This window comes from Salmo trutta, chromosome 6 (genome assembly GCF_901001165.1).
Source record: "Salmo trutta chromosome 6, fSalTru1.1, whole genome shotgun sequence".
NCBI lineage: Eukaryota > Metazoa > Chordata > Actinopteri > Salmoniformes > Salmonidae > Salmo > Salmo trutta.
Genome location: NC_042962.1, coordinates 25877517 through 25892442, shown reverse-complemented (window position 1 = coordinate 25892442; position 14926 = coordinate 25877517). Strand labels below are relative to the sequence as shown.

The window sequence follows — 14926 nt, the reverse complement described above, 5'->3', positions numbered from 1 at the left end:
TTCCTTCCTTGTAGTGGAAAGTGTGTCTTTTTTAATAAACATTCCCCTTTCTCTTATTCTTAGCCTGGAACCCAAACTGAAACGGAGCATGTCAGTTATGGATTCCAGACGACCTTTCTCTCGCCCCGCCTAGCTACCTGGAAGAGTTTGAAGAGGGTGCGTCCGTTGGAGGCCACCATCTCCAGCAGCATGTCAAACTGCTGTCCCTCGCTGGTCTCGCTGTAGGGGGCGCACAGGGCAAAGGTCAGGAAGTCCAGCAGCGAGCTGATCACCAGAGCCCCCGTGCCGTGGTCCTGCAGGGAGAGAGGGAGGATATAGAAAGAAAAATGAAAAAGATTGTGAAGGAGACTGTTGTTAAAGAAACAAGATGGCTTCCTTTGGTGTCGCTCGCAGGTTTCAGCACCAATATCAAAAGTTAGAAAGGGGCTGAGGCTGAAACACGTACCACGTTGCTGACGAACTTCTCCAGAAGGTTCTCCAGGAACTTCTTGGAGGACATCAGGGAGGCCTTGTTCAGTTGCTCCTGTCGCAGGTCATAGTCATCGTGCATCGGCTGGAAGGATGCAGATGATTGCAATTGAAAAAGTTGTAAATGGAAATTGTGCATTACCAACGGCAGTCACGTTCTCTGTAGTGTCATGGCGTAAACACCAGAAGTGTGTGTTAGATGGTCTGTGTGTGTGTGAACTTTCTGCTCAGGGGAATGCAAATGGTACTTACACACATAAGAGCACAGAGCATGTCTATGGCTGCGTGTGTCACTCCGTTGTTGTTCCTCTTCAGAGCTTTCACCGTCTTCACCCCCAACTTCTCCCGGAACCTGCAACACACACACACACACACACACACACAGACAGATTAAACTAGACACAAACTCATTCACTTCATTGACATGATATGGAGACAAGGGGGAGGCTCATTGAGACTGGAAATTCAACAACGCAGACAAACAGACACATTTTTATGGCATTTCTGGTCTACAAATATCATTTTAAAAGGGTCTGGGGGTTCATTCTCAACTATACAGGAACACAGAATTGAAATCCTCTCATACATCTCAGTGACCCCAAAGATAGACAGTGTCCTGGATACATGAGATACAGATCGAGAGAGAGAGACAGATCGAGGGAAATAAAGACAGAAAGAGAGAGGCACACACACACACACGCAGACAGAGGCGGAGGAGATGATGACGTCACCTCTCTTTTGATCTCCCGGTGTGTGACACATGAAAGGAGAGTAGTAGACAGATTAAAGGAGAGCAGACAGACGGAGACAAGCGAACAATCTGAGCCAGACAGACAGACGTAGTCAGTCTTAGACAGAAGGCAGGCAGACAGAGCTAGAGAGCGCGCATAGACAGACAGAGGGCATACAGACAGGGAAGACAAGTAGGACGTGGAAATCAGACAGAGGGCAGACTGAGATGTATGGATTCATATTTACGTTCCATCTGTGAATCCAGACCCTTGACCAGACCTTGGAATGACAGAGTACGTCTGTTACCTACACACTTACCACCACACAATACTGCATAGCAACAACTATCAGTAGGAGAGGGGGGTGGAGGGAGGAGCGGAAGGACTGGGAGAACGTAGCAGAGGAGGTGAAAAGCACAATTAGTCAGAGCTTTGAAGGGAGAGAGGGTAGTGAAGGGAGAGAGGGAATTCAGGAAGAAGTGTGTGTGTGTGTGTGTGTGTGTGTGTGTGTGGTGTGTGTCGAGGCCTTACTTGGGAAGCTGTGTGAATGCCTGGAAGCCGGCCTTGGAGGCCACCAGGCGTCGGAGTGCCTGGAAGTGGCTCTCCAGCTCGGCGTTGGGGCCCGGCAGCTCACACTCCTGTGACAGCAGGGCCAAGACAGCATTGCTTATCAGCTTCTCCTTGTTCTCCGAAAACAGACCCTGAGAGACAGGAAGAGGAGAGGAATGTTAAAGATAGCGTAACACACACAGTCGTTTGGTAGGTTTGAACACACTTACATCTTGGGTGACGGCGTGCAGCACACCGCTGTAAGATACGTTAGCGTTGAATCTGAACACTGCGTCTGCAAAGTTTCCATCTGAGGGAGACAGACAGGGACTCATGGTCAAACCGTCAGTCCTTTAGACATACAATATTAAACTGGCCATTTCAGGTCACTGATAAAAACCTGTGTCGTACGCATTAGGGCACACTGTAGAAAAACGTTTTGCAACAGAAAATGAATGTTTCTTATTGGACAAGTTCAAATAGTCCCCCCCTGTTTCATTCTGTTTGCGTCCGTTTGGTGCTTAATGAATACACCCGTGAAAGGTGTTACTCACTAGGGGGCGTTGCCAGAAATTTGAGGTGCAGGCTCTCCACTTCCTCGTCCACAGGCATGCTCAGTAGGCCCCAGCGCTGGCCCCGCTGGGTGGGGGCCATCTTCACACACACGTCCCTGTTACCCGACGCACGCACCCCGTCCAGCAGGCTGGCCATCAGGGAGTCCCTAAACACACACACACGTCAGATTCAGATCAATAAGATGGAGAGGCTAGGGACACAGATATGACCCACAAATACACACATTTTCAAACAGAGAAAGAGAGATGTGGGATGGGTTAAATACAACACACATGAACGCATGAAGAACAGCAGAGCGTAGAGTGAGACCGATAGATTAGGTGTAAAAAGAAAAAAAAGTGTGGAAGGAAACCGTAGAGGGAAAATATGGCATTCATGATACTGCATGTGTACAATAAGAGCTGTGTGTTTCACTGTACCTGTCTGTGGAGCAGTACTTCCTGATCTGGCCTCTGATGAACTCTATGGTGAACACCTGGGGGTTCTCCGCATCGCAGATGAGAGCAAACACCTGCAGAGACACACAGCATTTCCCCCAAATGACAATTAAAAAACGGCGCTTCAGTCAAATTTATTTGAAAAAGACAAACATGGCATTTAACAGAGCCTGAGGCAGAGGCCGGGCCATAGAAATAGAATGGATAGAACAGACAGCTCTGAAATCAATCAAATGTATTTATATAGCCCTTCTTACATCAGCTGATTCTATGAGTCAGCCCCAGTGTTTATGTAGGAGTTGTTGCAGCCACCCACCTCTCCAAAGGGCTTGATGGTGACTATGTTGTAGGAAGCTGGATCTCTCTCCACCAGACATGTCTCGGTCAGGCACAGGATCCTCTTGACGGGCTCCTGTCAGGGATAAACAGCACAGAATAAGTTAGTCTCAAGTCTATAAAGGGCCAGTTGACCACAAATAAAAATGTTCATCTCAATGTCCTAATAAATAAAAATTGCATACTCATAAAAAGGTAAACACTAAACAGGACATTTATAAAAGTAATGGATAGAGCGATAGGGATAGGAGCGATTCTGACCGAGTGGCGTGGGGAGATCTTCTGCACCACAAACTCAGCCAGGGAGGTGATGGACTCGTCTGAGCCGTACTTCCCGAGCCGGTCCGTCACAAAGTCCTCGAAGGTCAGCGGGTCCTTACGCAGCCGCAGCGTGATGCCAATGAAGTTGCCCGCGTGCTCAACGGCGCTTTTAATGATCTCGTCCCGGTGCTCTGACGCAAACAGGTGCTGAAGGGGGAGGGAGGAGGGGAGAGAGAGGAGGGGAGAGAGATAGTTAAGAGAGGTAAGAGAGGGAGGGATAGGAAGGTAGAGAGAGGGAAGTAAGGACAGAGAGAGGCAATAGGAAAGGTGGAGAGAGAGGGGGGGATGGGAAGGGGTGGGGGAGCAATACAAATGGTGAATCAGTCCTGGACAGTAGAATTTCGCAAGGGCATAAACACATTTGCACACAGACAAGCGAACCTTTAGAGCAGGGAGTCATGTAAAAACCATCCCAGCGTGAAACGGTTCCCAGTCCCTCTGATCGTGTAGTGATTTTGACGCCATGCTATAAAATTTCTCGGCTCTTTATTGGGACGGCTGAGCTCGTGCGGCTGTTTCTCTCACACCCTCCCTAGACCTCGAAAAACTGTTCTGTGAGCATCTGCCAAATCAAATGGTGACCAGGAGTATTGACTGACCAATCAGAAGCTTGTTGAGGAGTGAGGTTAGCATATAAATACCCGGACTCGCGCGTCAAAGTGCTGAGGGTTGACGTGAGGAGAGATTTTTTTGCGACTGCGCTACGTTTCCGATTGACAGTGCATATATTTGTAAGCTAGCTATACAAACAAGTTAAAACTGCACACCTCTGAGAACAATCCATCTCAACCAGTTTACAGCCAATTACACTAGCTAGCTAGATCAAGGGCGAGGGGATGTGTGAGAAACATCTGCAGGAGCTCAGCCATTATTGACTCAACATTTTACAACATGACCTCACAATAACACAAATCAGAATAAGTGGGAACTATTTCACACTGGGAAGATTTTCACATGACACAGGGCTCTCCCACCCTGTTCCTGGACAGCTACTGTCCTGTAGGTTTTCGTTCCAACCCGTTGTAAATTACCTGATTCAGCTTATCATCCAGCTAATTATTAGAAACAGGTGCGCTAGATTACGGCTGGAATGAAAACCTACATGACAGTAGCACTCCAGGAACAGGGTTGGAGAGCCCTGGTTTAGAGAGAGAGACACACACAGACACGTAAACACACACTACCCTCCCCCCTAGGTACGTACCAGGCGGCTGAAGCCCCCATAGAGGATGCAGAAGCCCCCCTGGTAGTCGTTGACCTCTGCAAAGCCCTCCACGGAGCGGTAGTCGTAGGAGCACACCACCCGGTTGGTCTGGGGGTCGATCTGGTCGATGCCCCCCGGGGTCACCTCCAGGCTCACCGACTTCCGCGTGTCGCTCCAGTGGTGCTTGTAACAGTTGTAGCGCTGACGGGAGGGACACCCATGTTAACAAAGTGGACAAAACTTGTAGCATCACTGCATGATATAGCTCTAAGCATTATCACGCCTAGCTCTGGTCCGGGTAATTATGTGCTCAACGTCGGCAAGCAGCACGTACAGTAATGCCCTGGACCAGAGCTAGGTAATGCTAATGCTTAGAAAACCCCATAGAAATCCATAGGGCTCTGGTCAAAAGTAGTGCACTATATAGTGAGCCATTTGGGTTCACATCCATCGTGCTCCTCTTCGATGAAATCACCAGGAAGTTGGATCGATCTGTGCTGTAGATGAAAGTCACCCTTAGGGGAGCAGGTGAGCAGCTGTTCTATTCCAACCTCTCTCTCAAGGAAATCGGATTGTGCTGATGGAGAAAACCAACACAGACATGTGCTCTGTCCCAAATGGCACCCTATTCCCTATATAGTGCACTACCTTTGACCAAAAGTAGCGCACTGCATAGGTAATAGGATGCCATTTGGGACCGACACAATAAAACCCTCAGGGAGTCTCCTAGACCAGCTCAGCGCAGGAGAGGGAGAACACAGATCCTATTATTAGCAACTCAGGAAGAAGAAATAGAGGCTGCTCCACTCTGCCCTTCCTCCTCCTCCTCCTCCTCCTCCTCTCTACTCAACATGGCCCTAGGGTGTGTGCAGTGTTTGTTTACTCATTTGTTCTGTTCCCCCACCTTTTATTCATTCATTCGTTCATGTCGGCATTCATATCATTCCATTCTCCTCTGTAATGAGATCATGCATTCTGTTCTCCTTTCCCTGTTTTGTTCAGGTCTTCATTCCCTCGCTCCTTCCTCCATTACCTCATTCAATACTCACCCTGCCAGTTATCTTTCCCTCAGAGAAGTCTGTCCTGAATCTCTGCAGAGAGAATGGGAGATCAGATTAAACATCCATTGTAATCTGGGCCGTATTCATAAAACTTCTCAGAGTGCTGATCTATGACCCATTTAGCCTTTTAGCTCATAATGAAGATTACGTGGACGGGGGGGGGGACCGGATCCAAGAGCAGTACTACAACACTTTATGAATACAGGCCGTGATGCATTGTCATCCATTTAAATTCCTCCTAATGCACTGTATCCTTTTTAGTTAGATGATTGAGATACTTTGAATAAGTTGATTTAGGCTGTTGAACACAAACGTGCAGAGTTTGATTGAAAAAAAAAAAATACATATTATATATATATATATATATATATATATATATATATATATATATATATATAAAAAATAAAAAAAATAAATGGCCTTGATATCTGGGTACTGGACGCGAGCCCTGATATATTGGTTCTCACAGAGACTTGCCTGAATGATTTGATGTCTGATAAGGACATTGATATTTGTGGTTACAGTATCTTCAGTTTAGATTGCAAAAATGGTGAGGAATGGCTAATTATGTAAAAACAACATTCATGTCATCATGTAGTCTAAATTTGACCGTTCCCAAGAAATTTGAGATGCTGGTTGTATGCATTTATTTGTTGCTGGGATTTACTGATATGCATTGATATTACTACTAAATGTGTCCCACAAAAGTAGATTTTGGGCCCTGTACTTTTCACCATCTATATAAACAATATTGGTTTGTCTGTAATAAATTGCAACCTCCACTTGTCTGCGGACGATACTGTTGTATATTCTGTTGACAAGGCTCTTTCTGATCTTCACTCTGCCTTCATTGCTTTACAGAAAACCTTTATTGCCCTCAAGCCAGTATTGAAAGCGGGTAAAAACTGTTTTCTAGGGCGTACAATAATTTTACCTTGGATGGTACCTATATTGACTGTGTAACTGCTTACAAGTATCTGGGCATCTGGATAGACGACAAGTTGTCTTTTCGAAAACATACTGATGAGTTAACTAAGAAGCTAAAAATATAAATGGGTTTCTTCTATAGAAATAGGTAATGCGTCTCGCTTAATAATAGAAAGCAGAACATTCAGTCAACGTTCCTACCGGTCCTAGTCTACGGCGACATCTATTTAATGCAGCTGCCAACACACTGAAACCATTAGATGCAGTTCATCACAGTGCACTACACTTCATTATGGCTGACAGGTTCTGTACACATTACTGCATTCTGTATCAGAAAGTAGGTAGGCCATATTTGAAGTCTTATAGATTGATGCATTGCTCTCTTTTTGTTTATGAAGCTCTTTCACAAAAACTCCATTGTTAATAACATTTAGACATACAGTGCCTTCAGAAAGTATTCGCACCCCTTGACTTTCGCCACATTTTGTTCTGTTACAGCCTGTATTTAAAATTGATTAAATTGAGGTTTTTTTGGTCATTGGCCTACACACAATAGCCATAATGTGAAAGTGGAATTATGTTTTTCAAATGTTTGTCAAAAAAATACTAAAAAAAACATGAAAAGCTGAAATGTCTGGAGTCAATCAGTTTTCAACTTATTGTTATGGCAAGCCTGAATAAGTTCAGGAGTAAGAATGTGCTTAACAAGTCACATAATAAGTTGCATGGATTCACTGTGTGTAATAATAGTGTTTAACATGATTTTTGAATAACTACCTCATCTCTCTGTACCCCACACACAATTATCTGTAAGGTCCCTTTCAAACACAGATTCAATCACGAACACCAGGGAGGTTTTTTAATGCCTCGCAAAGGGCGGCACCTATTGGTAGATGTGTAAAAAATAAATAAAAAATAAGACATTGAATATCCCTTTGAGCATGGTGAAGTTATTAATTACATTTTGGATGGTGTATCAATACACCCAGTCAATACAAAGATACAGGTGTTCTTCCCAACTCAGTTGCCGGAAAGGAAGGAAACCGCTCAGGGATTTCACCATGAGGCCAATGGTGACTAAAACCGTTAGAGTTTAATGGCTGTGATGGGAGAAAACTGAGGATGGATCAACAACATTGTAGTTACTCCACAATACTACCCTTATTGCCAGAGTGAAAAGGAGAAAGCATGTACAGAATTAAAATATTCTACAACATGAATCCCGTTTGCAACAAGGCACTAAAGTAATATTGCAAAAAAATGTGGCAAAGCAATTCACTTTTTGTCCTGAATACAAAGTGTTATGTTTGGGGCAAATCCAATCCAATACTGAGTAGTACAACTCCATATTTTTAAGCATCGTGGTGGCTGCATCATGTTTGGGTAAATCTTGTAATCGTTAAGGACTGGGAAACAGAATGGAGCTAAGCACAGGTAAAATTCTAGAGGAAAACCTGGTTCAGTCTGCTTTCCACCAGACACTGGGAGATGAATTCACCTTTCAGCAGGACAATAATCTAAAACACAAGATCAAATCTACACTGGAGTTGCTTACCAAAACAGAGAACATTCCTGAGTGGCCGCGTTACAGTTTTGACTTAAATCTGCTTGAAAATCTATGGAAAAACGTGAAAGTTGTTGTCTAGCAATGATCAACAACCAATTTGACAGGGCTTGAAGAATTTAAAAAACAATAAAAATGGGTCATTATTGTACAATCCAGGTGTGCAAAGTTCTTAGAGACATACCCAGAAAGACTCACAGCTGTAATCCCTACCAAAAGTGATTCTGACATGTATTGACTCAGGGGTGTGAATTCTTATGTAAAACATTTTCACTCTGTCATTATGGGGTACTTTGTGTAGATGGGTGAGAAAAAAACAATTTTTAATCCATTTTTAATTCAGGCTGTAACAACAATATCCGGAATAAATCAAGGGGTATGAATACTTTCTGAAGGCACTGTACAATTTAACATACCCGGTCTCAAAGACCCGGTCAAACATACCTTCGGTCTCTACCGAGGTATTTAAATAAGATTTGTCTTTTTGGTGCCTCTAGGACATTTCAGACGGCCGATTGAGGAGCATTTTAATAATGAATGCGTTTGTTTTGTATCTCTGTTCTGCTTTTCATATTGTACTGATGTGTACAGTTTTGTAATTACAGGGTTCATCTATAAAAGAGACCTTCATCTCAGCATGACTCCATGTCAAAATAAAGGTTGAGAAGAATATGCCGGTCTAATTTGCATACACTCACTAGAAAGAGAAACTTGAGTCTTATGGGAAATACCAGACTCATTAAAAAGAGAATCTCTTACACCTCCTCAGAATACCAATTTCATGTCATCAACACATTTTGTTTTCTGCTTGGTGTGAGAACCGGCTGTAACAAGGGACCTGTAACTTGCAAGCGCTAGAATTCTTTGCTACATTTTTAGACAATGAGCGTTTTTGCAGAAAATGTCTTTTTTGCCGCCACTGCAATTTAGATGTGTGTGTGTGTGTGAGCGGGCGCACCTTCTTGACAATTTCATTGCTTTTAATTAGGGCAGTAAACTTGTGTTAATAACGCATGACATGTTCATCTGCAAAAAAAGTTGCAGTTAATCATGCCTCCATTTCTTCACCACACGGAACATTTTAACCCCCTAGAGAGACAAGATATGGAATTGTTTTAAGATGGTCATACACCAAGGATTATTTAGCTATTTGATTTCGAATTTTAGAACCACTTTAGGTATAAAATAATATATACTTTGTTGGGGGATGAAACACTGAATTTGGCCTTACTGCTATTAGCCCATAGAAAAGCATTGAATAACAGATTCATACATTTTTTTAAAACATGTTTTCCATGTATCAAAAATAAGTTTGTTTTGAAGTGTCTGAGAGATATAATAAAGATCAGAAAATAAAAACATTTTGCAACCATATTTAACCCCTTTTATTGGGGGGGCACAAAACTACTTCCATATACATTTCCACATAAAAAAATGTAAACTACTGTACAGCACGTTGTGACATCTGTTGATGTAAAAAGGGCTTTAGAAATACATTTGATCGATTGTAGCCCAAGCTTTCGGACTCCACAGACAGAAGTTGTCAGTATCGACTTCAGATGAGGCCCGTGGCGCTAGTGTGTGTGTGTGTGGGGGGGGGGGGGGGGTCGAAGAGTAAAACGTCGAACATTGTTTTCGTGAGTCTGTAGAGGAGAGGAGTCAAAACCGTTCAGACGCTATAGACGTTTTCTTAAGACCAATTTTCTGGAAATCTCCTGGTCTGACAAACACTGCAAACACACTCACCTTCCACTGCAGAAGACCGTCAAATGGCAGATAGAGATGCAGACCATACAAAAAAAGTGGATCTCTGGCTTGGACAGATTGTTTTATTATGCTAATTAGATTTGAGGCGGCGGGGTGAAAACGTGGCGGCGGGGTGGAAACGCGTGTGTGGAAATGCGCACGCGTTTCCGCACGGACCCTTTTAAGCCCAGAACACAAAACATACTCAAGGTGAGTGCCTCTAGCCAAAATCATGTAAAAGTTATGCCCAATATTACCAGAGCTATGTTTTTTCTTTCTGCCCAGGATTCGTGCTTCTTCATTCAACTAGGCAAGTCAGTTTAGAACAAATTATAATTTACTATCGGGGAACAGTGCCTTGTTTAGGGGCAGAAGGACTGATTTTTTTATTTTACCTTGTCAGCACGGGGATTCGATCCAGCAACCTTTCGGTTACTGGCCCAATGCCCTAACCACTAGGCTACCTGCCACCCCAAAGTAATGTTACCACTGACTAGGCTATGCACATATCAGAATGGCACAGGAAGAATTGAAATGGAATAGGCTACTCAAAAGAGATGCTTCAAAGATAGGCTGCATATGCAAGAGTGCCGTGTGTATGACTGTGTGTATGTGAGAGTGGGAGTAAAAGACATCGGGTGTGGGAGAGAGGGAGTGTAGGCCTGTGTGTGTAGTTATCTGTGTAGTTTTCATAACATTGTTGGACAAGTTTAAAAGCTCTTTGTATCCATAGCGCCAGTTATTTATTCCTATACTCACAATCATTTAGAACATGCTACCAAAACATTCTGATGTAGATAAGCGTTTTCCGTCCCTTACAGTCAAAGAATAGTATGCCTGTAACTCAATGCACTGCTTTTTAAAATGGACAAATATTTTCTTCAGGGCCAAATTTGATTTGTGATTAATCGCAATTAAGTAATGCCATTAATTATTTGTATCATTTGACAGCCCTACTTTTATTGTATGCGATGGTGTTTCTGAAGCAGCCAACAGTCGGCCACTGTTGCTAATGTGTGTTTTTTCTCATGAAAAAAATAATGGCTGATGCTACACATGGGTTCTGGTGGTGGTGGGAGGTGAGTGATTCCCAGTACAACATTAAAAAGGGCAATCTGGGATTCAAACAACTACTAAGCAGTCATCTCACCACTTTTTGGGGGAAACAGCTGAGGGGGTGGGGCTTAAGAAATGTAACCACTCTCAAATGTATAGACGGATGGAGCTATGGACTGACCACTTATGAGATCAAAATGCTAGCTTGAGCCATGTTTTTTAAGTTATACAATGTTTTTCTTAAAATTCTACAATCGACAAAAAAAAAAGCTTATATTTGGGTTGTGATGAGGTAAGGCAGTTGAACCAAGCTTCTCAGGTATTTCTAAAGTATATTCTTCCAGAACCAATGGTGTTGTTTCCTCACCAGTGCCTCTGTGAGCAGCTCTGTCCGGTGCTCTGTGGAGAACTTGAGCGTTTCTGACTTCTTGCCACTGCCCTTGCGGAATGTGAGGTTGAACTCGGTGCCCTGGCCCTTTCCCACCGGGGTGATGCCACAGATGTCCCCGTACGGCCACTACAGGGCACCACAGAGAGTTGAGACAGAGAGACCAACATGTCAACAAGTCACATTCCATAACAGTGAAAACGACAGTTCGTAGATTTTCATCAACTTGGTGACAGGGGATATGCTGAACAAAACCACTGGGATATTTAGGACTAAACAGAAGAAAAAATATGTTGACAGTCATCACATAAATGGTACTCATCACATGGATAATGTCACATGACTCAGACAGAGAAAACATGACGGGGTTAAAGAGGAGTCCCCTGACCTGGTTTGTGACTTCGAGCGTGGTGGGGTTGTACGTGGTAATGCCATGAGTGCCCACGGAGAAGACTCGTTTGTACCTGAAACATAGAAGAGGGGAGCTCAGTAAGCCCGATAACTACTTACACAACATTTGTTATACAAGGACCTACAAGACACAGGAGGTAGCTTAACAGCCGAAACAATGTCTGCACCTTATAATGGCACCCAATTCCCTACATAGTGTATTACGTTTGACCAGAGGCAGAGACCTATAGGCCCTGGTCAAAGGTAGAGCAGTATATAGGTCATAGCAGGGCTGTAACAGTCATGGACCTTTAGATGACTGTTATTGTTCTGCCAAAACGAACTCAAGGCAACCAAAGTGGTTGTAAAGAGTCAATGTTACCGCGGAAACTGACTCATCCACACCTTTGTCAGGCCTTCCTGTCTGCAGTCAGCACCACACACAAAACTAATAATAAATAAATATAAATAAATACACTTCTTTTTATGGTTATGACACTTATTTTATTTTCATGACGATGTTCATCCATAATCGTCAGTTGCCCTAGGTAATACGGTGCCATTTGGGATGCAAACAATCAGTGTGGAGTGGACTGTGGAGAACTGCAGTGAGGGAGGTGGTGGACATGATTGCCCTTGCTGTAGCCTAAGTGGTGGTATTTCTGAAGTGACAGAGGTTAGCTTGAATTCCATTAGCATTGATAAAATGATGCTAAAATTGTTCCCCGTTAGTCAATGCTCCACGAAATACCTCCTGAGCTGGAAATAACCATGGCAGAAATAAAGACCCATTATGTCTGGGGAGATTGACACCGGACAGAGTGAGACCAATGGACCAGAGAACTTGTGTACATCCAAAATGGCACCCTATTCCCTAGTGCACTACTTTTGACCAGAGCCCTATGCACGATGAAGGGAATGTGGTGCTATTTTCAGAGGCAGACGTTTATTCTGTACCAATACGGATGAGTGGAGCTCTGAAAAACTGATAGTGTTTTGTCACTGGAACTGAATAACCATCCATCCATAGCCTAGGGATGCAACAGTACACAGTATGTTATCGAACCGTTCGGTACGCCCCCACGGTTCAATACGCACACTTGAACCGCGGAATTACGGTATGGCTGTCATTTTCCTATCATTTCCAAAACGTCCTTATTGCCCTGCAGACTACACGCACGCTGTACATTCAGACCCACAGAACCAGACGCGCAGCTTGTGGGGGCTGACCAACTTTACTCCACAGCAATGTCTCAAAATGTAGAGGTCGCAACCCCTCCCCCTTAAAACAACTAATGGACGATTTGCAATGACATCTCAGTAGGAAACCTCCCTAAAAGGGGCCCCATGAAGAGAGGGGAAACTAAAAACAAATATTATCTCAGCTCCAATGTGACAATGGCGAGCGCTAGCGAGACAGAGAGAAGCAAATTTGAAGAGGCACCGACCTCTTTCAAAATCAGCTGTGTGGGAACATTTTGAATTCAGCGTTCAATACGATGACGAGGGTAAGAAGACCATACACAAACAAAGTACAGTCCGCAAGCATTGCTTTGCCAATGTCGGCTACTCGAGTGGAAACACTTCTAACACGATGTGTCATTTACATCACCATTACCAGGCCGTATAACTTGCAGGTGGAGCTGGAGCAAGGAGAGTCAATCTCTCGCTGCTGCCTTCCAACAGCAATTTGCGACAAACTCAGAAAAACATAGCCAAAGATTTGCCGGCCTATTCGGTGGTTACTGACTCGTGATTTCGTCACCTGATAAAAGAAAATGAACCGCGTTAGAACGTCCCCTCCCGCACACATTTCAGCAGCAAAGTAATGCCCAAACTGATCACGGAGAGAAATTGAAAACGAATTGACACAGACACCCTATCTAGCTCTCTCCACTGATAGGTTGTCAAAGCTAAGCACTTAATTTTGTATGTTTTTTTCCCCCCTTGATTTCATACAGTAGAGACAGAAACCAGGTCTACTCAGTCATGCTGCCATTTTTCTGAATGGAACGTTTTTTTTTGTTGGTCTATAGGCAAAATAAAGAGTTCCTTGTTTAAACGATGTGTTTTTATTTTTTTCTTAAATATAAAGATACCAAAACCGTACCGTTACCCACAAACCGTGATACATACCAAACCGTGGGCCCACTGTACCGTTGCATTCCTAATACATACATACATACATACATACATACACCAAGTAGTAGCTGACACTGAGGGTGGTTGAGTTAATGTATAAGCCAAGGGAAGTGTGCTCCGAGATCTATGAGAAATGTGACACCCATGCCACATTCAGAGGGAGTCGAAAAGAGCAGCCACTGTAAAGCTAACTGTTTATAAACTTAGTGTCAAAAAACATTAGGAACATCTTCCTAATATTGAGTTGCACCTCCCCTTTTGCCCTCAGAAGAGCCTCAATTCGTCAGGGCGTGGACTCTACAAGGCGTTGAAAGCATTCCACAGGGATGCTGGCCCATGTTGACTCCAATGCTTCCCACAGTTGTGTCAAGTTGGCTGGATGTCCTTTGGGTGATGGACCATTCTTAATACACACGGGGAAACTTGTTTGACACAGACAGGTGCGCCTGGCACCTACTACCCAGGGTTTCCATTAGCCGGTAATAGAAGACTTTTGGCCGATAAAAAAAATTGAAAAGCCTGGAGAAGAAGAAATCCCATTGCGAAATAATGCTTTTTAGCCTTTCATTGATGGAAATACCAGTCGATATACATACATTTGCCTATCATGCTTATCGGTCTATATGTTAATTTGCATAATTTGGTGGAATTAAATTGGCGGGTGTACAGTATATTTGTTATGCATCTTATTTATCACTCACGCACTGCATACAGATACAGAGGCTTCTGTCAGACAGCACGAGAGCGACTGCTATCGCATCTCAAACAGCAAATACATAGGCAACGGAAGACAGGCTTCATCAGTGCGTCACAACACCACCTCGCAATGAGCTGGAGGCAGTATGCATTTAGAAAACATATACTTAATTGTTTGAAACCTGAATGTTTTACTACATATTATGAGGCATGTTTTACCCTGCTTCAAAGTAGCCGAGCCAAAATCAGACCATATCCGTGGAGGCAATTATTTTTTATATCAACTTTCTTTCATTGTCCAGTAACCAAAGGCACAATCCTAGTCATATTAGCA

General features: G+C 43.6%; 1 protein-coding gene across 8 annotated transcripts in view; it reads right to left on the bottom strand.

The window, feature by feature from the left end:
* Positions 1-14926, bottom strand: part of LOC115195736 (dnaJ homolog subfamily C member 13) — a 45226-nt gene that overhangs the window by 17406 nt on the left and 12894 nt on the right. For 5 of the 8 annotated variants that reach the window (XM_029755915.1, XM_029755916.1, XM_029755909.1 and 2 more), the window contains exons 3-16: positions 11753-11828; positions 11344-11493; positions 5672-5713; positions 4623-4823; positions 3359-3565; positions 3078-3173; positions 2744-2835; positions 2303-2469; positions 1979-2058; positions 1731-1900; positions 1447-1479; positions 721-820; positions 446-553; positions 138-293 (exon numbers count right to left, since the gene is read on the bottom strand). In XM_029755915.1, the coding sequence (XP_029611775.1) occupies positions 138-293; positions 446-553; positions 721-820; positions 1447-1479; positions 1731-1900; positions 1979-2058; positions 2303-2469; positions 2744-2835; positions 3078-3173; positions 3359-3565; positions 4623-4823; positions 5672-5713; positions 11344-11493; positions 11753-11828 (1678 nt within the window). The remainder of the gene's footprint in view (positions 1-137; positions 294-445; positions 554-720; positions 821-1446; positions 1480-1730; positions 1901-1978; positions 2059-2302; positions 2470-2743; positions 2836-3077; positions 3174-3358; positions 3566-4622; positions 4824-5671; positions 5714-11343; positions 11494-11752; positions 11829-14926) is intronic. The other 3 variants (XM_029755912.1, XM_029755913.1, XM_029755914.1) reach the window with 1 other exon arrangement.